The following is a 23555-nucleotide window of genomic DNA, read 5'->3' as shown; positions in this document are numbered from 1 at the left end:
AATAGGTCTGTCCCATCTGTACATGTCTGTTTTATTAATGGGCCCTTTAAAGAAAGACCTAACTTTTTCCCAGGTCCTTTTATTAGTATGGTCTGAGGATCAGCAGCATCAGCTTCACTTGGGAGGTTGTTAGAAATGCAGAATCTCAGGCCCCCGTCCCAGGTCTGCTGAAACAGATTCTGCATTTTCAAAAGATCTTCCAGTGATTTCAATGCACTTTAAAGTTTGAGAAGCACTTCTGGCGGTGGTATTAGGGTAAATGTAATCTTGATTACACCCTGCCTTTTGCGTCTCTCTTCAGTTTTCTGACTTAACTCATGACATTTTCATACATGGTAGGAAAATGAAACTAGTCCTCTGTGCTAATGTCAGCAGGTTGATAGCTAGAGGTGATTTCCTGGTTAGGAGCAGATCAGGACACAACTGTCCTCACCACCCAACTTCACTCTTCCCTAAGATAGAGAAAACAGCTACAAGCACAGTCACTGGGCTGAAGGTGGTGCTCTTTCAACTGCTGTGTATATTAAAGAATAAGTACTGTGTGGAGGACACTTCATACATACCTTTGCTTTGAGAATTCCTCCTTAAAAGAGATAGACATCTCCCTTTAAGTTAGAAATTTACTCATCCTAGTCTCAAACTGAAATGAGTAGAACTGAGTCCTCCAAGGTCTCTGGAATAACATCTACCCAGCACCCCCCCCCCCCTTAAAGCGGCTGAAGTCTCATACTTTAAACATCCCAGTCACTCTAAGCTGGCTTCTCTCTGTCTCAGCCCCCACCAAGAATCAGGCAGGTTATTTTGTTAGGATACTTCTTCCTGAAATGATGGAAAGTCCTTTTGTTGTTGGTTTAGCTCCCACTGGTGGTGTTTCCACAGCTGTTCCTTCACATGACACAACTGGGTGAGGTAAGCACTCTCACTCCTGGGTATACTGCAGGTGCCAGTCAAGTGGTCAGCATTTCTGGCCTTAGCTTTCCTTGAAGAGAGATTGACTACACTGCAAATGTGGGACCTTTTTACAAGAAGTGACCTGATGGCAGTTACTGACCCATTCTGGAACAACAATGAACCTCAAAGTGGAACAGAGCAGTCCTCTCCCTAAACAAGCACCAGCAGGTTTGGTTCTTGGTTCGTGGTGGCAAGATTCCATCGATAAACGGAGAGACCTGGTCCTTCCAGTTTCAGTGCTGCCAGGAACCATGGGACTCTGGACCCCGTGCACTCCATTCTGAGCTTCCCTTCTGGTGGCTGTTCTCCCTCAGAAGCCTCACTCTCTTCCCCTTCGTGGTCTCCTGTTTATTTCAGCCTCCCGTATGGGCTTGGCCTGATGAGGCTGTTGTCCTTTCTCCCCAGCTTCTTTGGGTTGTTCCAGGCAGGGAAGTGGAAGTATAGGCGGGACAGCCCATCTGTCTGCCTTCTAGATGGGAGCTAAATTTGTCAGCAGGTTGGTGAGTGTGGGTCCCTGTGTCTCTCACTTGACTAAAATCTAGATATAATAGATTGAGGTGGTCTCAGAACTGGCACTGTTGACAAAAATCGGACTTCACTTGTGGGAAGAGTTTTGTCTCCGTGTCCTTCCCTGAGACTGAGACTGGTGTCAGGCAGAGTCCCCTGGAGACTTCTTCCTTAACTCAGGGAATTTGTACCTATTTCATTTTTAGCAAGACATATTTTTTTCTCAAGGCTAAGCTAGTTGAGGAGCCTCTGGTTTCAGGGGGACCTTACTCAAGTTGCATCAATAGCAGCCTTTCTTGGCTGCAGATGGAATTCTGAGCATCAGAGCCCTGGTAGGGGTTTCATCACTGCCTATTTAGAAGGAACTATATGTAGGTATTTTAGATTGCTCGGACATTCTGAGGAACAGAGTTTGAGAAATACCCAGAGCTGCCCAAAGGCATAAAACCCAAACTTTCACTTTTTATAACCTTATAGAAATCCAAATGTCTTCCACCTATCTAGCCTGCTACCTCTGACACATGTAGGGCAGTAACCTTTTGAAACACTGGCATCTTTAAAGATGAAATGAAACCTATGAATCATTTCCCTAGGAAGTATGTATTGGCACGCTCTCCGGGACCTTATGGACTACTAAAGATGTCAGGATAAGCCTGAATTTCAGGTTCGGCATCCTTTCTTTAAGAACATGTTATCTTTTGTAGGGAGTTCACCTTCCAGTTTGGGAAGCATTGGCATAGCTGCCCATCCCTCTTACCCACTTCCCATCTCTGGAATGTAGCTGAGTCATTGCCATCCTCCACATTCCCGACACTGCATCCTCAGGAGAACTCAGCCAACCGGGTGGGAGGGACAATTCTGCCTCTTCACTGCCCATGCCACAGCAGTGGTGTGGTTGTCCCTGAGAAGGCTTTAGGCAGTAAGGTGCCCTCCAGTCTCCACAAGTCAGATTCCTCCCCTTTCACTGTAACTGGAAAGTCTCTCAGCTTGGCTCCATTAACATGCATCCCTGAGTCTCCAACATCCTTAAGAAAAACCTTTCCAGGAATGGCTACAAACCCCCAGAGCTACAAGTATAAGGGGCATCATGGGTTAGAAATTGGGTGGTAGGTAAAGTCTTCCTGTGAATGGAGTCTACAGGAGGAGGAAATCAACTCTTTGATGTAGAAAGGCAAACAAAATCATAGCTTTCTCAAATTAGCTAAAGACTTGGTAAAACTAAAATTTGATCAACTCTCTAGTTTGCATAAAGTTTCTTTAATGGGTGGTCTCCTTACCTATCCATTATGTGGTGCATGAGGCCTCCTACAAGGAGGCCCTGCCTCTTGCCCCCAGACTTTCTGAGGTTCTTAGAGCTAGAAGCTCTTTTTCTACTAATCATTTTTTCCCTACTCTTTTTGGATGGATTGTGCTCTCTCTTGCCCCCAGGCATCTGCAGTGGCAAAGCTCCTCTGCTTGGAAAGCCAGTCTCTATCCCTTCTTACCTCATCCCACATTTCAGATTACAGCTTTTGCATGGAAGTTACAATGACTTCAATTAACCTGACTCTTCAACCTTTTCCTAACTGGATTAGAGGCCCCAGCAGTGTGCTCTCATAAACACTGTGCATTTCTTGGATGATAGCGCTTCATTTTCTAAAGGATATCAAGGTCTATTCCTCTCCACACCTTCAATGTCATCAAAAACTGAGAAGTTCTGCATGGAGACCTACAATTACTGCCCAAGTTCTAAGTGCATTGGGCTGTTGGACACTTTTTCCACAAGATCTTTCAATGTCCTGAGGAACAGAGTTTGGGAAACAATTGACCCAAAGATACCAAAATGGATGGGCCAATTGATTTTCAAAAGTCCTATTTAGCAGGGACTATTTTCTCCTACTACAAGGAAACGGAACTTTCTGTGCCCAAATTTGTCAAAATTACATTTGGGGCAGAGTAAACAAAATTCCAAATGACTTTATCTTCTTAAAGCACAATCATAAAACCTTCATCTTCAGTCAGTTACCATAGAGACTGTCAATTTAACTTGTTATTTTACTAGGTGTTTCTGGTTTAACTACCTCTACATGGTTCATCTATATAATAAGCTATTATTGGATAGAGATAATACATCTTTTGAGAAATTCTATCAACACTTCGTATAAAGATGTGTAATCTCATGCCCATCATGTCTAGGGTTATAGATTAAATTACGGCTCTCCTAAGAGATGTTGGGCTCCTAACCTCCAGATCCTCTGGATGTGACTTTATTTGGAGATAGGCTTTATAGAGGCAATCAAGTTAAAACGAGGTAACTAGGATGAGCTCTAATCCAATATGGGTGTGTCCTTCTAAAATGGGGAAATACACAGACAGCCATCTATGGCCAAGGAGAGAGGTTAGGACAGATCCTTCCCATGTAGTCCTGAGAGGGAGCCAACCCTGCCAACACCTAAATTTTGAATTTCCAGCTTCCAGAACTGTAAGACACTAAATTGTGTTGTTTAACAAAAGCTGTGGTACTTTATTCTAGTAACCCTAGCAAACGAATACAGTAATCCTGCCTTATCTTTGGTTTTGTTTTCTGAGGTTTCAGTTACCATGCTCTGTAGTACAGTAAGGTATTTTGAGAGAGAGGGAGAGACCACATTCACATAACTCTTACTACAGTATATTGTTACAATTTTACAATTGTAAAATAAATAACACGGTTTTATTATTAATATCTTACTGAGGCTAATTTATAAATTAAACTTTATCCCAGTTATATCTGTATGGGATAAAATGTGCATTCAGTGCTATATAGGTACAGTGTAGGGTTCAGTTCTTATAGGGTTCAGTGCTATCTGTGGTTTCTGGCATCCACTGGGGGGTTCTCGGACTGTATCCTCATGGATAAGGGAGGGACTACTATACATTTATTGATCACAAGTGAGAACTACGTTGGGTGCTGCTTCTCTGGTGGCCTATGTTCAGTATTCTGCATGGCGGTCTCTACTATAATAATGATCGCTGGTAAAGAGCACTGTGTTTATGCACTGCTCTAGGAGTTTTACATGTAGTACTGGTCTGATCCTCACAATATTCCTGTAACATTACTAGTGTTAGTCTCATTTTATGGATGAGACCATCAAGTAATGGAGGAGTTCAGTAACCTGCCCCAGGTCACAGCAGTTAATACAGAGTAGGTCCAAAGTCTGAGCTCAGCAGTCATGGCTTTGATTGCAGATGTGTAATTCCAGCAATACTCTACTTATCGTGTTGCCAGGGTGTGGGGTTTATGAACAGGAAGGATTTAGGAAAAGAAGGGCAAGGTGATTTGTGGATTGGGTACGTTGTACAGAAGATCCTCATCAGCTTGGTGCTCTCTGTCGCCCCCTGTTGACACAAGGAGACAGGACCTAGTCTGACTTGGAAATAACGCCGCCTCGGTGTGGGGGACCCGTTCCTGGGGTGAAGGCCGGGTATGGAACCGGAGTATCGTTCCCTGCTGTCTTCAGGGAAGCATTATTTCTAGAGGAGTTAGGGGAAGAAGGCTAGCTGCTCGATGAGGGAAGAGGTTCTTGCTGTTCCCTGTGCAGTCCTCTCCTATGGCCCGCGTGGCCACGCTGCGCAGCTTTGGGAAGCCGTGGGCGTCCGCTTAGGCTTAAAAATAAGTCCCGTCCCCCCCCCACCCACCCACACCGCGCCCCGGTGGTTCAGGCCTGTAATGCCTGCACGCTGGGAAGTTGGCCCGAGGATCCCTTGAGCTCAGGAATTCAACAGCAGCTTGAGCAAGAGCACGACCCAGTGGCTACTAAAAATAGAAAAAAATTAGCAGGGGGTGTTCTGGGGGCACCTGTAGTCCAAGCTACTCAGGAGGCTGAGGTGGGAGGATTGCTTTATCCCAGGAGTTTGAGACCAGCCTGGGCAAGAGTAAGACCCCATCTCTACTAAAAATAGAAAAACTAGGGGCCTTGTGTCAAGTGCCTACATTCCCAGGTACGCTGGAGGCTGAGGCAGGAGCATCACTTGAGCCTGGAGTTTGAGGTTGTTGTGAGCTAGGACACTCTAGCCTGGGCAATAGAGCGAGACTCTTGTCTCCATAAGAAAGGGAAAGAAATCAGGCTTGCTTCCTGCTTTTAGAAAAAACACCTCCTTCACTGGATGGATTGCTACGTCTTCCCTTTCCCAGGTCCAAAATGGATCTTAGAACCTTGGCAGCTGCAATTTCAGGAAGGGCAAAATACCGTCTTTTTTTTTTTTTTTTTTTTGAGACAGAGCCTCAAGCTATCCCCCTGGGCAGAGTGCCGTGGCATCACAGGTCACAGCAACCTCCAACTCCTGGGCTCAAGCGAGTCTCTTGCCTCCGCCTCCCAAGTAGCTGGGACCACAGGCGCCCGCCACAACGCCCGGCTATTTTTTGGTTGCAGCCGTCATTGTTGTTAGGCGGGTCCAGGCTGGGGATTCGAACCCGCCACCTTAGGTGTATGTGGCTGGTGCCTTAGCCGCTTGAGCTATAGGCGCCGAGCCAAAATACCGTCTTAAGCTATGGAATTCTCATCAGCACTGTCCATATCTCAGCCAGGGATGTGGATGTGTGGAAATTAGTACCTCACGGCTGGGAATCATCCTCAGGCATCACCCAGTCAGTGCTGCTTCTCATTTGAAGGTAAGAATAGACATTTGACATTGCAAGGTGGTGCAGTGGATCTATTGGTATCTCCTGCCCCCTCCACCCCACCACCACCATGTGCATTCATCCCCCAGCTCCTTAGGTGTTTGCTATTGACCTGCCCTAGTCTGCAGATAATTGCCTGGGCCAGCAGGCATCCACCTCCCTTGGGAGCTTATTCCCCACCTCCCCACTCCCTAATGCACCCCCTGTAGTCATTGACTGGCAGTGAGAGGGTACAGAAGATCAGCCCCCTTGATCCTGGAAGGAACCAACTCTGTAGTAAAATTGAAGCCCCCTTTGAGATGAGGGTGAAACTTCTGCTAAGATCTGCTTTCTTCCTCTGTCCTATCTACCTGCTTACCTCATTCCCTTTTTCCTGAGAGTAGTCTCTCATAGAAATACTGAGATAAGAATCCCCGTCTCAGGCTCTGCTTTTAGGAAGTCTGACTTAGTAAGTCTGGCTGAATAAATTGATGAGGACCCAAGATCTTTTCTTGGCAAGTAGACATTGTCTGTACATTTTCTTCAGCTTTGCACTGTTAACTGTACTTACATTGTACTGTCAATTCACTTGCACTGAAATTAAGGATGTCCATTTAGGCAAGTATCAGCATCATGGGTATGCAATTATGATGAGCTAATTGACATGGACAAATATGGATTTTTCTGGCTCTAGTAAAAAAAACATGGCAGAACTTACTTCATGCCATTTAAAGTAAGTTCTTTATTTTGGAGGCCCTTCAGTTGTTCTGTCTCTATTGGAGCTGCAATAGCCAGTGGTCATTTCATTTGCTGTATTTCTTGAGGAACAGGATCCATAGCATCTTAGCTCATCTTTGCATTCTCCATATTGTGAATTATAGATGTTTACTATCTTTGAAGGATTTAGTTGAATCAGCTCCCTTAAAAATATTTTTCTTGGGTGGCACCTGTGGCTCAAAAGAGTAGGGCGCCAGCCCCATTTGCTGGAGGTGGTGGATTCAAACCCAGCCCCAGCCAAAAACTGCAAAAACTGGGAAGTTTAGAAGATAAACTTTTGAAGATTAATTTGAAAATTATATCTAGGCTTTTTAAACAAAATTGCTGACTACATCCAACACAGTAATTTAAATATTTGTTCAAAAGAGCTTATTAACATGAGTTATTTTGAACTTGGGTAGCTTTATCTTATCCACTGATGACCATTGCTGTGATGCATGAAGGTACATACTTCCCCGCCCCAGAATGTCACAGAAAACAACCGACCACACATTTTGAGGTGCAGATAGCTTGCTTTATTTTGTTGTTACTATCTCCAGGAGGTCCAACAATTAGAACTAACAATTGAATTGATACCTGCATGAAAGGAACTACCTCAAATTGACACTTTGGGCAGTTAGTAATATTATTCTTGTTTTTAATTTAACAACAGCATTATTTTGTTGTTCTTTCTTGTTTGCTGTGGCTCATTGCTTAGGTGCCCTGGTTTTTTAAGTGTAATTTAAATTTAGAGCTACCACACAAAGGCATTGGCTGCACCCCAGGACCTCCAAGAGCTGGCACTGCTCTGGCATAGGAATACTTGAATAACTTGGTTCAATGAAGGGATGGCCAGGAGATGTTACTTTTCCAAGTTATCCAGGCACTCTCTGTGTCAGAGACAGTGTAAAATGGGCGAACAAAGTGTTGGCCGTTACACTTTGCCCTGGTAATATTTAAGTCATGTTAATTTTGAGTGTGACATCATCAGAGGCAATGTAAGACGTTAAAGTGTTGCTTACAGGAGGGTAAATGCAAACATCACCAATGCCTTACATTTCTGATTCAATAGGTATTGGTGCACATATCAGGTGACGTGCACAGTATTCTCATCTTTTAGGTGGACAGGACATCTTCAGTGGGGAATTTCTCAACCCACTGAGGCAGACTTAGACATCAACAGTATGTTGAGGCACAAAGATTGATTAAGTGTTGAGCAGGGTATTCGTTCCATAAGAAACTTTCTCCTACCAACAATTAGTTTCAAAAGTTACATTGTAAAATGTCATAAAATAAATGGTACAAAACTTTATAACCGTTAATCCGGCTATATACAGTATGTACATGTCACTTGCAAATGTATAATATTCTTAGGTCAACAGTTATGAAAAGATTGAAGTGAATATTTTTGAACTTTGACTCATTTAGGTTGATACAAAACTACTTTTAAAAAATATTTACAGATCAGAAAGATTAGTCCATGTGAATTGTTTGTGGAAGGTTAAGAGTGAATGTTGAGTATAAGAGCACAGTTGTGTATTCGACCCTCTTAAATGGATCGAATGTGTATATTCACAGTGGCAGAGTCAGACCCAAATTCATTCCCTAAACTAAGGGTATAAAGTCCACCATCTTGTTTCTGTACGTCCATGATGATGAGCGTTGTCAGGTCATCTGTGTTTTCAATGTGGAATCTTCCCTGTTGTTCTTGATTTTGAATGTTTCTTCCACCACAGGACCAGGTTATTTGTGGGGTAGGCTCACCCGTGAAAGCACAGGCTACTGTTAGAACTTTGCCTTCATCAATGCTGATATCCGAGGGAAGAGCTTCAATTTTAGGTGGAACTCCTTTATAGAACAACAAAAAAGTCTTAGTGTCACTGAAAAACATAAAGATTTGCTTTCTACCGAATTATATGTACTAAAGACTACACCATGCTACTTGGCTTGTATATCTCTACCAGTAATTTTATGCTCACCTCTGACGCCTGCTTTAAGCATTCTACTAGTTGAGCTTTCCAGTTGTGTCATGCTAGATTTTCCCATAAAACTGCTGGAACTCATTTCTACAAAGGACTCTTGCATGGAGGACATGCTTTGGGCAGACATGCTTGCAAATTTCATTTCAGTCATGCTGCTAGCACTGCTGCTGCTGAAACTGCTGAAGGAGGCCTCCTGCTTAGAGGCAGACATTTGGACTGACTGAGACGAGAAGCTTCCTTGCAAGCTTGTATCACCACTTGTCCTCAATACTACCTCTCTGGAAGGTTCTTCAACTAGAGCTGTGGAGCATAGCAGATACACAGTGAACATCAATGACAGCCGGTTAATTGGTGACATCTGACACTGACTTACAGAAATGGAAACTGAAACACACACATGGAAACGTAACCCAAACAGTTTGCTGTTGAAGCATAAGCAAATACATATATACATACATTTGTCAAGAGCTAGCTTAATGTCTTCAAGAAACGAATCCTTGTATTTCTATCATTACATTACATGCAGGTGCTAGGAACCACGAGGAGAAAAGTCGTTAGTCATATAGCAAGTAATCGACACATTGTGCATTCTGAAAAGAAATGTTATAGGGAAGTTGGTAGCTGTACTTTGACATTGAATTTATCCGGGTTTCTGTTCAGCTGTAAAGAAACTTTGACCATAAGGATGAATTCACACAGATGCCTGTTCTCTCTTACACGTGCAGTTGAGTTTTCTGTGCTCAGAAGAGACAGATGAAAAAAAAAAACCACCTAAAAGTCTTTAAGCAACTAAGGAAGAATGGCAAAGATATACTTACGAAGGACTGTTAAGGAAGCGGTAGCTGAGCATTGGCCACGGAAATTTTTGGCCTTCACTGTGTATTTTCCACTGTCGCTTACTGATGCATTTTTGATTTCCAGAGAATATACATTTCTGGAGCGACTGACACTAACATTTGAAGAAACAGAAATCTAAAATGAAGGAAAAAGAAAAAGAAATGTTTACGTTCTTTGGAAATGGTAAATGTGGTACTGAAATTTTTCTTCAATAATATATTCTGAATTAAACTTACCGGCATGTTGTTTTTAAACCATTCGATTTCAGGGGATGGCTCACCACTGATTTCACAAGTAAAGAGAACATTTTGTCCTTCGTTAATATTTTGAGATCTAGGCTGTGTGATAAAGGCTGGAGCATCTGAGAGTTCTTTGCTCAAGGTCAAATCAAACTGACATTTGATGATTCCTTCACTGGTTTTGCATATGCAGGTGAGGACTCCTTCATCTCTGTGGCTGGCTTGCTTGATGGTTAGGGTCTGGTCACTGCCTGAGACACCGTATCTGTACTCCTCAGAGTTAGGAAGCTCTCTTCCGTTCAGGACCCATTTCACATCAGTGGCACCAGCGATGTTGGCTTTTAAAGCCACTTTTTGACCTTCAGTTATGCTCATCTGAGTAGAAAATGCTTTAATCTCAGCATGAGTTCTGATTTCTTCTGATGCCTGTGATGATTTAGTGATTTCCTCATGGACGATGGATTTTTCCAGGGAGGTTGCTGCTGACTTCTTGACTTCTTCAGAAATCAGAAGCTTTGAAGCTTCCTCCTTCGTGGCTAACTTTTCTTGAGATTTCAGCTCTGACATCTTGATTTCTTCAGAAAGCAGGGATTTTTGGGAAATTTCCTCTTGGACAACTGCCTTCTTCTGAGATGTAATTTCAGAGGTCTTTTGTGTAGATACTTTTTGTCCCTCAGTATCTTTTACAGCTAAAAAAGAAACTTCTGTAAGGCAAACTTAATTGGATAGAGACCCTCCCTTAACTCTTATAGATTCTGGATGTGAATAATACACAGAATAAGAAAAAATGTTGGCCACTTGCAGTGGCTTATGCCCATAATCCCAGCACTTTGGAGGGTTGAGGCAGGAAGATCACTTCAGGCCAGGAGTTTAAGGCTGCATTCAAACTCTGAGCTATGATGGCACACGGCATCCCAGCCATGTCTCAGAAAGGCAAAGAAAAAATGTCTACTTCATGAGCAATGTAGGTAATCCCTAATTCTGTCTTGGAAAATCGTCATGTATGATTTTTGAGAGCAATGCCATGATTCCTTAAACTAAAATAAGTTTAACATGATTACTTAAGGGAAAAAAAAGAATCTTGAAAAGATTAGTCTAAGGATTTAAGAAAGATGTCTATTTACAAGATTTTGAGTAACCAAAAAAAATGAAATTATTTTCTCATTGTTCTTTGATAATTGAAGTGAAAGCAAACTATTTGTAAAACAATTATAGCTTTTCATTAATTTTGTGCTGTTGGCTCGGCGCCTGTGGCTCAAGCGGCTAAGGCGCCAGCCACATACACCTAAGGTGGCAGGTTTGAATCCAGCCCAGCCCACCAAACAACAATGATGGCTGCAACCAAAAAATAGCCAGGCGTTGTGGCGGGTGCCTGTAATCCCAGCTACTTCGGAGGCTGAGGCAGGAGACTCGCTTGAGTCCAGGAGTTGGAGGTTGCCGTGAGCAGTGAAGCCAGGGCACTCTACCCAGGGGCAGAGGCTCTGTCTCAAAAAAAAAATTTTTTTTGTGCTGTTTGGAAAATCAGCAAGTGTGAAGGTTTAGGGAAGCAGTACCATTTTGTATACCCCCCTGATTCTATCCTTAAAAATAATAACACCATATATAAATAGGTTAAGAAATCCTTTTATGCTATAGACAAGCATATACTAACTTAAAATATATGTGTTGCCCTAATTATGTACAAATGGCATTCTAGAATTTGCAAAACAATTTTGTTTTTATATATTTGTGTGTAGGTGTGTAAAGGGGAATGTTAAAAAATGTTTCCTTAATGTTATTTTCTGAAAATTGTTGGTAAAAACAAAAGCCAACCTACCTTTTATTGTTAATTTGCAGCTACAGGACACAGATCCAGCAGAATTGGTTAATGTACAAACATAAAGTCCACTGTCAGAAGTATCAGTCTTATGAATTTCTAAGAGGAATCTTCCTTTGTCTTCAGATAGTTTAAATTTTCCTCCTTGTGTAATAGCCTGTAGAATGCAAAGGATTTGTGTTTTTAAAAGTGATGTAACTTTCTTTGAAAGCTGAGGGTTGAGGGAGAGGTTAGTTTTTTAGGAGATAACATTGAGGTCCATGTTAGAACTGGTTACCTTTCCATCCTTCGTCCACGTGACAGCTGGCCGAGGTTCTCCTGTAACTTGAACTGCCAACTTGGCACTGCTGTCTGAAGAAACAGTTGTATCCTGCAGCCCAGTAACAATTACTGGTTTTGAGGCAATTTGTTCAGGAGATTTTGGTTCCGTTTTCTTAGTTTCTGTTGACTCAGCAGTTTTCTGAGTGGATTTCTTAGTTTCTGATACGCTTGCTACCTGCTGGTGGATACTCTTAAAAGCTTGTCCCATAAACTGGAAGTTAGTTTTGGAAGTTCCACCCTCACCAGAAATCTCACAAACATATTCTCCACAATCAGATTCAGTGAGGTTATGGATTTTGAGCTCATAGGTACCATCTGCTGAATAATGAAACTGGAAATGCCCATTTTCCTTCAGTTTCTTGCCATCTTTATACCAGGTGACCTCCTTTGCACTTAATACGCTGCTTTCGACTGCACAAGTCAGCTTTGCAATATCTTTAGCAGCCTCTGCTTTCAGGGACCGAGTTATCTTCGGTGGGCCGGAGAGTGGTAGCTGCTGAACCTTCTCTGTTGGTGTGGGTTTTGTCTCCGTGGGTGATACAGCTTTTGGGTGAGAAGTCACTGTTTCTGGAGATTTCACTCGTTTTGGAGACTTAACTCCTTCTGGGGATTTCACCCGAGGCTCTGGGGACTTGACTCTCGGTGGGGACGTCACAGCCTTTTCGGTAGCTCTGGCCTTATGGACGGTCAGATTAAACTGGGCTTCCTGTCTCCCTTCGCTGTTTTCTACCACCACGCTGTAGTTGCCCTCGTCGGAAGTTTGGACTGAAGAGATCTCAAAGGTTGATTTGTACTTCGTGGTGGTCACTTGGTGACGGGCAGAAGTGCTTATCACTTGTCCTCCACGCAGCCAGGTCACAGTTGGCACCGGCTCGCCATCTGTATCACAGGAAAACCTTGCAGACTCGCCTTCATAGACAGTCAGGGACCGTGGCTTTGTTAGAATTCTGGCTGTCAGTGTCGTCTTGATCTTTCTGGTCGTGGATTTTTCCTCCAGTGACTTTTCTTCCGAGGCAGTGCTTTTCATTTCTGCAGATGCATAGTGCTCATATGACGAGAGACTTTCCCTTGTCTCTGTCATCTGTGATTTCATTTCCCTAACAGAAGAAGCAGCTTCCATCTCTGATGTTCTCTTAAAAGACGAGACAGCATATTCCTCTGTTCTTGTCAGCTCAGGGAAAACAGATCTGGGGACCTCTTCATCTCTGCGCTGGGAAGCATAGGTGGTATAGTCCCCTCCTGTGACATCCAAGGTTGCATAGTCAGACGCTTCACCTTTGTAGTTGGTGCATACCGCACGGTAGGTTCCGCTGTCCTCGGTGTGACAGTCCAGAATTTCCAGGGTCAGGACCCCACTCATGTTGGTGTAGCGAATCTTACTGCTCTCTTGGAGTTCCACGCCATTGTGGTACCATTTAACCTCGGCAGTTGGCTTAGACTGAACGTTTAAGATAAAGCGTGTATTTTGGCCAGACGGTACCCTGTGCGAGCGCATTCTCAAAGTGATTCGAGGTGCATGGTCCAGCGTGAAAGGCTGCTGAGTCAAAACCTCATATTTCCTTTCTGATGTTGTCTGAGTCTTCAAAGCCGCTTTCATGGACTCATACCTGGAAAAGATATCAAATCTTGCAGACCTCTCAAATCTTGAGAGAGATCTCTCACTAGACACAGGGCTGGGAGAACGTGGGCGAGTTCTCTCCGGGGTAGGGGACCTTCTTTCTGTGTCATCTTCGTATTCCTCAGCTGGAAGTGGACGTGACCGGATCAACTCAGACACCGGCCTCATTAACTCGATGTAAGTTGGAGACAGGGAGCGCCGACGTCTCAGCAGTCTAGACATGGATGAGGAGGATTCTCTTTGAGCACGTTTTGAGATTTCATATTCTTCTTCAATTTCTGTTATTTCTGTCACTTCTCTCTGTCGTCTTGATTTCTTTTTAGATTTCTCCTCCTTGGACATGTGGTCAAGCTCACTTTTGTATTCTGAGAGACGCTGGATGGTGGTGACGGGACGCAACAGCTCCTCGTCCTCTCTCTCGGCCATTATTCTCTGCCGTTGTCGCGCCTGTCTGTATGCGGCCCGGGCGTGCCGTTCCCGCAGTTCTGCGTAAGTTGTACTGGTTTCCTCCTTGGTTGGGATGTGATAGGTTGAATATCTGAAGTCTTTTTTGGTTTCCTCTATCTTGACATGAGCTTGTGGTGAGGAGTAACGTAGACTAGAAAGCTCAAAACGTGGAGGGCTTCGGCTGGGAGGTGAGGCTGAAAAACCTAATTCGAGCTCTTCTTCAAGACGCAACCTCTCTTCCTCCGTCCTTTTCATTGCTAAATAGTCATCGATGGGGAGGAGTAATTCCTCATCGGAGATGTCACCGAGAGACCGTCTTCTGGGTCTGTAGTAAAAATCATAATCAGGAGAAGGTGTACGCCGGCGGGCTGGTCTCACCATTTCAAGATCATCTTGGGTCAGTTTGGGAAGACGCCATCGGGGTCTGTACTGATCCGTGATGCGCGGCAGAGGCGTCACATAGAACTGTTCCCATCTTGAAAGGCGGATCCGCTTGGGCCTCTTCTGTACAATTCTGTCAAGTTTCCCAGGCATCTCGAACTGATCACGTATTTTTTTATACCATTTCATGTCAGACATAGGCACAAACTGCTTAATGCGTTGGTCTTCTTGGATGGTAGTCTGTTTGTACTTGCGTGGCTCTGGGACTTCGTAAGGCATACGGAGTTTTCTCTCCTCCTTCTTTTCTTCTGTCTCAAGTCGATACTCTCCCTTCACGGTCTTGGTGCTGACAGCCGGTTTGTAGAGGATGGCAGCTTCTCTCAGAGCCTCTTGGGCCACTTGTGTCAGTGGGACACTTTCAGTTCCTGAAAGAATTTCAGCCATTCTTAGGGTTTTGTCGATTTGTTTTTGTACGTGTCGTTCGCGTTCCTCCTTACTCTTGAATTCCTGTTTCTTGTACCTCAAGCGTTCTACCTGTAGGTGCGCCTGGCAGCTGGTGGACCCAGCGGTGTTGGTGGCTGTGACTCTGTAATAACCTGTGTCTTCAGGCAGTGTATCCCTGATGTGCAAAGCATAATAATCCAGCCCTTCGTGGATAATTTCAACGTTGGTCCCAAGGGACAGTGGCTTGCCATCTTTCTCCCATTTTAATGTTGGCGGGGGAATTCCAGACACTCTGATCTCAAAGCAGACACTTTGGCCTTCTTGGCATTCTGCATTTGCCAGTAACCGTTTGAACATGGGTCTTAAGGTGGTGTCTGTGGGCGGTGGGTGTAGCGTGACAGTCAGCTTCGCTTTACAGCTGTCTTCCCCGTACTTGTTTCTTGCCACAACAGTGTATTCAGCATCATCGTCTGTAGTCACACTGTTGATCGTTAATTGGTACAAACCCTTGTCTGTCTCAAATGTGTATTTCTTATCATCATCAGTTGGCTTGATTTTCTGACCTGATTTATACCATGTTACACGAGGCTCTGGGTGGACCGTTATGGTTACTCCAAATCGGACATTTTCACCCACATAAGCAGTTTTATTATAGAGGGGCAGGGTAAATTCTGGCGGCCTTTCTAAGAGTCTCATTGTATCTGTTCTGCGTTTAATTTTCCTCATGGTTCTGCGGCAGTAATAGTCATAAACTTCTCTTACACTTTTAACAAACAGCTCTGCGTAAGAACTGTCTTCACCGTAGTCGTTGACTACTTTGCATCTGTAGGTACCGTCATCAAATTTGGTAATGTCTTTGACATAGAGGGTGGCCACTCCATCTTCGTAGGTGATTTCATATTTCTCACTGTTCTCCAGCTGTCTGACACCAAAGTACCAGGTCACTTGGGTAGACTGATCGTAATTCTCAATTTTGCAGACATATTTGACATATCCTCCTTCTTCACCAACTGCATGCATTATCTGCCCAGAAACTGGGCCAATTTCAATGGATGCTACTTTAACTTTAGCAACACTCACTCCCTTCTGAGATCGAATTGCACCACCACAGGAGATCCGGGCTGCTGATACAACCATGTTGAGGTCTTTCTTGATCAGGGTGTGGTAGTAACGACGGTGTTTTAATGTTCTGATAACTTTAGTGCTGACTCTTTCTATCTTCTGCTTCAGCCAGGGGTGTTGGAGTGCCTCTGATGCAGTCATGCGAGATTTCCTGTCTTTCACTAACAGGCGGTCAACAAAATCCATGGCTTCGAGGCTAATTTCTTTGAAAGCTTCTTCATCAAAAGTATATTCGGCATTCATGATATTCTCAATCATCTGTTGGTTAGTTTCAGCCAGGAATGGATTGATACCACTCAATAGCACATATACCAGTGTTCCGAGTGACCACATATCTGTGGCTGTGCTGACAACGTCATGCTGGTGGACTTCCGGTGCATAGTACTCTGGGGCAGTGAACACAAGTCTAAAGTTGTCCCCTGGCTTCAGCTGACGGGCTTGACCAAATTCAATGATTTTAATGGTAGAGCTCCTTCTTGTTTGGTAAATGATATTATCTGGTCTAATGTCAAAGTGTCCGATATTATGACTATGTAAGAATTCAAGGGCTTCACAGACCTGGCGGACGTAACTCACAATTTCTCTTTCATTAAGTTCAAAAGCACTTGTGTTAATGCGCTCAAATATGTCAAGTCCTGATAGAAACTCAAAGATCATAACTAATTCTTCCATGCTTTCAAATGATTCATGGAGATATAAGATGTTTCTATGCCTAGAAATGTTTAGGATAGAAATTTCCTTCTTTACCAAAACTTGATCAGTCCCTTTGACTTTAACAAATTTGGCCATGTATGTCTTCTTGGAGGATGTTTCAACACAACGGTGGACAATTCCAAACTCACCACGCCCAAGATCTTCAGCAATCATATATTTCTCATAGAGTTCTTTGGTTGAAGAGTGAGATGCTTTAGTCATGGAAACTTCCCTGGTTTCATCTACTTCTTCATCATAGTTCATAGCTCTGGTCTTATCTTCTTTGGTTATGGTTGGTTCTGAAGGCTCAGAAGGCTTGCTCAGGCCAAATTTATTTTCAGCTATTATCCGAAACTGGTAACTTGTTTTTCCAAATAAGTTGATCACGGTATAACGTGTTTCTCGAGCCTGTCCTACACGGATCCATCTTTCTGCAGTAGTTGCACATTTTTCAACAATGTAGTTGGTGATTTTGCTGCCACCGTCAGAAGCTGGCTCAGTCCATGTTAAGTTGACAGAATCTCTTGAGACATCACTAACTTTGACTCCTCTGGGTGGGTCAGGAACGTCAGCTACATCCAGTTCAACTGTCTTTTGGTCAATTCCAAATCTGTTTTTAGCACAGACCACATAGAAACCAGCATCCTTTCTCTCCACCCCATTGGGGAAAACGAGTGACGTGAAGGATCTTGTGACAATAACTTGGTAGTGGCCGTTATTGTCAATGAGATCTTGTCCTTTCTGCCAGGTGATCACAGGATCTGGTTTGCCACTGAAGGGGATCTTGATGCTCACCACTTCGCCTCGGAGAGCGTGAACTGCTCCCATGCCTTCAAGATTTTTAGGCAAGTGTATCTTAGCTGGAACTGTATCAGAAAAAAAAGGAGAAAGTATAAGTTAGCAACACCTAATAATATCTATGTAAGAGCAATATTTCTCCCCCAACTAATGATAGATCTTCTAGTCCCAAACTGATAATTACTGATTTGTTTTACCTTCCACTTCCAGGGAAGCAGTGCCAGACACGGATCCCCCTTGGTTGGTAGCTCGGACTTGGTAAACTGTGGCATCATCATCTGTGACACTCGCAATGATAAGCTGGTGGATGCCACCCTTAAATTCTTGAATCCTGTACTTTAATCCATCTGCAATGATTTCTTTGCCTTGTCTGTACCATTTCACAATGGGTTTCGGATGTCCAGTCACTTTGCAGACCAAAGTAGCATTGCTCTGGTACCTGACGTTTAGATTCCTCAGCTCCTCCTTAAAGTGTGGTGCCTGAATTGGAACGTCAGATCTGGGGGTGACAGGTTCTGATATTTCACTCCATTCACTCTCCCCACCCAGATTTTCACATTTCACACGGAACTCATATTCGAGACCTTCAATAAGGTTTTTCACAGAAAAGACAGTTTCTCGAATTTCTTCTGTTGTCACAGCAATCCATTTATTCTGTTTCTTCTCACGCTTCTCAAGGTAGTAAGTTCTAATCTTTGCACCTCCATCGCTGGCAGGTGGCTTCCAAGCCACAGCACAAGAATCTTTTGTGAGAGCGGTAACAGTTGGTTTTCCAGGAGCACTTGGCTTTTCTATTTAAAAGAAAAAAAAAAAGATTTGAGTCATGAGGTAAAACATATAGCTTTATTCAAAGCTTACTTAAAAAAAATAGAATGTTATGAACCCAAAGTTCCATTAAAAAATCACTGTTCCAGAAATATGAAATGATGCTTTATGCTAAGAAGCTTATTAAAAAATAATTTTGTTAGATAAGGACCCTCTTATATTTGTGTCCTACCCCCCAAAAGGTGAGCCCTATCCCTTGACCCCCCCATGCCCTCCCTCCTTCCCTTTCTCAGCTCTCAGTAACCTGCTTCTGTGTACCCTCAATGAATCCTCAACAATTTAAAAAAATTTTTTTGTTTTACAAAAGGGGATAGGGGATGTATTTCCTCTTTTAGATATGCAAACAAAGTGAAAGAAAAGGTGCTTGCATTTTTTTATATGAATCTTTGCTATTTCCATTCAGAATGTATTTCTGGTCATAAGAATTTTATGCAAAGATGGAATTTTATCATATGAAGAGAGAGAAATCAAATTGTACTCACGAAATGGACTCTTAATGATCACCACTGAGGGGACCTCTAGAGGCTCACTGATGCCAAACGTGTTCTGTGCAGAAACCCGGAAATAATAGCCAGCATTTTCTGTGAGGTTCACAATTCTACAGGTTGTCACCGAGATGGCTGAAGACACCAATTGCCATTCAGCCCCTTCCTTGGCCTCACATTTCTCCACCACATAATTGGTGATCCAGGAGCCCCCGTCATCTGCAGGTGGTTTCCAGCTGATCACCACAGAGTTCTTCAATAGAGCTTCAATCACAAGTGGTCCTGTAGGTTTGTCTGGTTTATCTGTTGGGGGAAAACAGAATTGTAGTGATTTTCATACTGGGTTTCTGAGATTTATTTTTTCTGAAAAAATAAAAAGCAGCGAAACTGAATCTAAAATACCTTGTATTTCCACATCAAGGATGGCATCAACTGTTCCAAAAACATTGCTGAGCTGAACTTTGTATTTCCCAACATGTGTCTTACGCTGGACATTCTTCATGACAAGATGAGTATAGTGCTCAGTGTTTTCAATAGTGATGTTTTCTGAGTTTTGCAAAAGTTTCTGGCCATGGAACCAAGTGATGGCGGGCACTGGACGACCAATGTACATAACATGAAGTCGAAGTGTGGAACCCACAGCTCCATAATATTTCTCTTTCAGTGGGTAACCGGGATGGAACTGCGGTGTTGCTTGCAGGAGAAGCTTACTACTGGTTTCTACTTCTCCAACCTCGTTGGTAGCTATGCAAGTATAAACACCTTCATCTTCCTGTTCCTCGGTCATGACTGTGAGAGTGTGTGTTCGTCCATCTGAAGACATTTTGTATTTCCGGCTTTGAATGAGCTCCTTACCGAATCTGTACCATTTAATATCAGGAAGAGGCCTTCCAACAATCTGGCATGAGAGTTGAGCAGGTTCACCCAATTTGGTGGTAACATCTTTCATTTCTTTGCGTACTCCTGGGGCCTCTCCAGCTGAAAAGTATGAAAGATGGTATTAAAATGCATTTTTACTACCGAATCTATTATCCTCTGCCCTTGTGTATCAGGAATGAATTTACCCGATTGAGTAATACTTTTTTTTTTTTTTTTTTGAGATGGAGCCTCAAGCTATCCCCCTGGGTAGAGTGCCATGGCATCACAGCTCATAGCAACCTCCAACTCCTGGGCTCAAGCGAGTCTCCTGCCTCAGCCTCCCAAGTAGCTGGGACTACAGGCACCCGCCCCAACGCCTGGCCATTTCTTGGTTGCAGCCATCATTGTTGTTTGGCGGGCTGGGCTGGGGATTCGAACCGCCACCTTAGGTGTATATGGCTGGCGCCTTAGCCGTTTGAGCCACAGGCGCCGAGCCGAGTAATACTTTATTAGATGCCATGATTTGAATTTGTGTCTAATTCTTTAAAACTCTTTGAAGTGATTTTCCTAGGGTCATAATGGAAAATAGGGATTTTAATGAGCATATCATAACATTATTATATGGAGTGGCTTTTCTTTTTGTGATTAGAAGGGCATTAACAATGTATAGGGTTTTGGGGAAATTCTCTCTATAAATCTGTAGTATCCTTGCCCTTACTTAGGTTCATTGAAATGTTAGGAAGTATAAAAACCCCATTGCATTAGAGGTAGAACTTGATCGAGGAATGTGCTTAGTTCACTGTATCTGTCCTCTGCTGAGGTTGCCTATTTTCAATGGCTTCATTAGAATATATGAGCTATTCCTTGTGTGTGCATATGTTAAAGTGATCACTTTCTTTCCAAACACTTGCTCTCTAACAAAACTTTCCAAGTTCTTAGCATAGAATAAGGGTTAGCCTTAGCTTGTTCAGTCTATAAAACATAAGCAGAGAACTAAAGGCTACTTACATGTTAGTTTTGTCTTTACAGACATAGCAGTTCTACGAGGTCTGCTAAGCCCAGTTTCATTCTCAGCAAAAACTCTGAATTCATATTCAGTAGCTTCCAGCAAACCCCCTACTGTGAATTGTTTGTCCTTGATACGATCCTTGTTGCTCTTCTTCCAGGTACTGTCTCCAGACTGTCTATATTCAACCCAGTATCCAAGGATTTCTTTGCCACCATCACATTCAGGTTTCTCCCACTGTAGAGTGACACTGTCTTTGGATATGGAGAGAATCTCAAGTTCTCCTGGTTGGCTTGGTTTATCTGAAATATTTAAAAGCAATTATTAATAAAGAGGGAATCAGTTTTACTGGTGAAAGAAAAGGACCTAAAAAAAAAAAAAGAAAGAAAGAAAAGGACCTAAGGTGGTCCTTTAATTTTAGCCACTTTAGAAACTTCTTACCAAATGGATCTTTGCAAACAACTGGTTCAGAAGCAGGACTGGTTTCACTTAGGCCAACATCATTTTGTGCGATGATGCGGAACTGATACTCTGCATCGGGAACAAGGCCGGTGACAGTATACATCGTGGTGGTGATCTGAGTCTTGTTGTGTCTCACCCACTTGTCGGTGGATGTCTCCTTGCGTTCAATATAGTAGCCTGTGACTCGAGAACCACCATCATCCTTGGGGCGGGACCAGGACAGGCTAACAGAACTCTTGGTCACATCAAGTACTTCTGGAGGATTGCTTGGAGGTTCTGGAGGATCTATAAATGTAAGTGGAAAACAGCCGGTGTGAGTGTATAGTTCCGCCTTATAAACTGATGGCTTTCATTTAAAAGCAGAAGAGTAATGAAATAATGTTTAAAATTTTGTGGTTGAAAGAGCACTTACTCAGTGGTGTTTTGGGTATGACTGGCTCCTCAGATTTCAAGGGTTTGCTTATGCCAAACTGGTTTTCTGCTGAAACACGGAAATGGTATTCCACGTTTTCTTTGAGACCTTTCACTACCAGAGATGTACCTCGGACTCTGGAATCAATGGTATACCAGGCGGCTTTTGGCACTTCTCGTCTCTCGAGAATGTAGCCCAAGATGTCGGCACCACCATCATCAGAGGGAGGTCTCCAGCAGACCCTCACAGAACGGGCTTGTATGTCATCATATTCAAGTGGCCCTTCTGGAGTGTTGGGACTTCCTATCACCTTGACTTTGATATAAACAGCCTTCTTGCCACATTTGTTTTCCAGAACCAGGTCGTAGGTGCCAGAATCATTCCTGTCAGCTTCTTTGATCACCAGTTCAGTGTGTGTTTCAGATGTTGCAATCATGGCACGCTTACTAATATCTTGGCCTTCCTTGGTCCATTTACATATTGGGAATGGTTTTCCTTTGATTGGTATGGTAAGTCTGATGACTCCACCTTGTCTCACAAGGATACCTTCCTGGTATCGTTCATCAAGTTCATAATCAGGATATTCTGGGAAAAAAGGTAATATTTCAGTTTAGCATTTTTGGGGGGGAGGAGGGAAGAGGAGTAGGCAATGTCCCAAGGCAATTGTAGCAGAAAGTGAATGATTGTATGTCTTACCAAGCATTTCGGTGACTTTGACTGTTCCTGGCACCTCAGCAGGCTCTCCAGGGCCACCAGCATTACAAGCTAGGACACGGAATCTGTATTCAGCACCCTGAGGTAAGTGTGTGAGAGTATACTCTCTAATCTTGGTTGGGGTAGTGTTACATTTGGTCCATTCAACTTGATCGACTTTTTGCATCTCAATCAAGTAGCCTGTGACTTTAGATCCTCCTTCATCTTCTGGAACACTCCAGGCCAGGGAGACTGAGGTCCTTGTTGTGTCAGTAACTCTTGGGTTTTGTGGCTTTCCTGGAGGAGCTGGGCATAAGAATAGGACAAGAACATACTTGTTACAGTTGCTGCAAAGTTGAAAATCAATTGGGCCACCTTACCAATTCAGGGCGTTGTTGAAATGGACTGTTAGCATTCATTTATCAGTTAAAAATACTGGGGTGGCACCTGTGGCTCAAAAAGGGTAGGGCACTGGCCCCATATGCCTGAGGCGGTGGGTTCAAACCCATCCCCAGCTAAAAAAAAAAAAAAAATAGCAAAAATACTGAAAGCTTCTGCTTTTTACTTTATCTTAACTGTGCTTTCTTTGTAATCACTAATATTATAGTATTTAATTTATCAGTATTTTTTTCAATGCTCTCAGAAACATTACCTTGTTTTAAAATCTTAGCTGTGATAGAAGATATGTATTATAAATCTCATTTTAAAGAGAAGAATATAGACTCAAGGGTAAAATAACCTAAAAATTATTTGCCAGAAGTTGCTAGAGGTTGGGGCAGGGAGGGGATTGATTGCAAAGGGACACAAGAGAATTTTTTGCAGTGATAAGAATATTCTGTATTTTGATTGTGGTGGTGATTGCAAAGCAGGACATTTTTCAAAAGTCATGGAACTACATAGAAGGGTGAATTTTACCACATATAAATTATATCTCAATAAACTTGACTGATACAAAATGTATTTACCAATTGGATCCATAGCAACAATGGGTTTGGAAGGACGACTTGGTTTTCCAGTCCCTCTTGCATTAATGGCTGTGACACGGTGTTCATATTCTAAGCCTTCAATAAGGCCCGTGGAGCGGTACCGTGTCATTGTCACAGGTACTTTATTTACACGGACCCACCGATCTGCTCTCACTTCTTTGCGTTCCACAATATATCCAGTCACTTGGGAGCCACCGTCATCCTCTGGTGGATACCAAGTAAGCGTCATGCCATCACGGGAGACATCAAATATCTGCAGTGTTTCTGGGGGTCCAGGAATATCTGCAACAAGACAGGC

At 43.1% G+C, this 23555-nt stretch overlaps 1 protein-coding gene across 3 annotated transcripts in view; it reads right to left on the bottom strand.

The window, feature by feature from the left end:
* Nucleotides 1-7345: 7345 nt before the first annotated feature.
* Nucleotides 7346-23555, bottom strand: part of TTN (titin) — a 276966-nt gene continuing 260756 nt past the window's right edge. For all 3 annotated transcript variants that reach the window (XM_023514176.1, XM_023514175.1, XM_023514177.1), the window contains 14 exons: nt 23237-23539; nt 22275-22577; nt 21579-22163; nt 21146-21451; nt 20707-21006; nt 19243-19818; nt 18838-19143; nt 17728-18321; nt 11984-17598; nt 11707-11863; nt 9888-10579; nt 9633-9786; nt 8812-9114; nt 7346-8680 (listed from right to left, as the gene is read on the bottom strand). In XM_023514176.1, coding sequence (XP_023369944.1) covers nt 8382-8680; nt 8812-9114; nt 9633-9786; nt 9888-10579; nt 11707-11863; nt 11984-17598; nt 17728-18321; nt 18838-19143; nt 19243-19818; nt 20707-21006; nt 21146-21451; nt 21579-22163; nt 22275-22577; nt 23237-23539 — 10493 coding nt within the window. In that variant the 3' untranslated portion in view covers nt 7346-8381. The remainder of the gene's footprint in view (nt 8681-8811; nt 9115-9632; nt 9787-9887; nt 10580-11706; nt 11864-11983; nt 17599-17727; nt 18322-18837; nt 19144-19242; nt 19819-20706; nt 21007-21145; nt 21452-21578; nt 22164-22274; nt 22578-23236; nt 23540-23555) is intronic.

Source organism: Otolemur garnettii, unplaced genomic scaffold (assembly GCF_000181295.1).
Source record: "Otolemur garnettii isolate 467f Iridium unplaced genomic scaffold, OtoGar3 scaffold00048, whole genome shotgun sequence".
NCBI classification, from domain to species: domain Eukaryota; kingdom Metazoa; phylum Chordata; class Mammalia; order Primates; family Galagidae; genus Otolemur; species Otolemur garnettii.
This window is presented reverse-complemented; position numbering and strand designations above follow the sequence as displayed.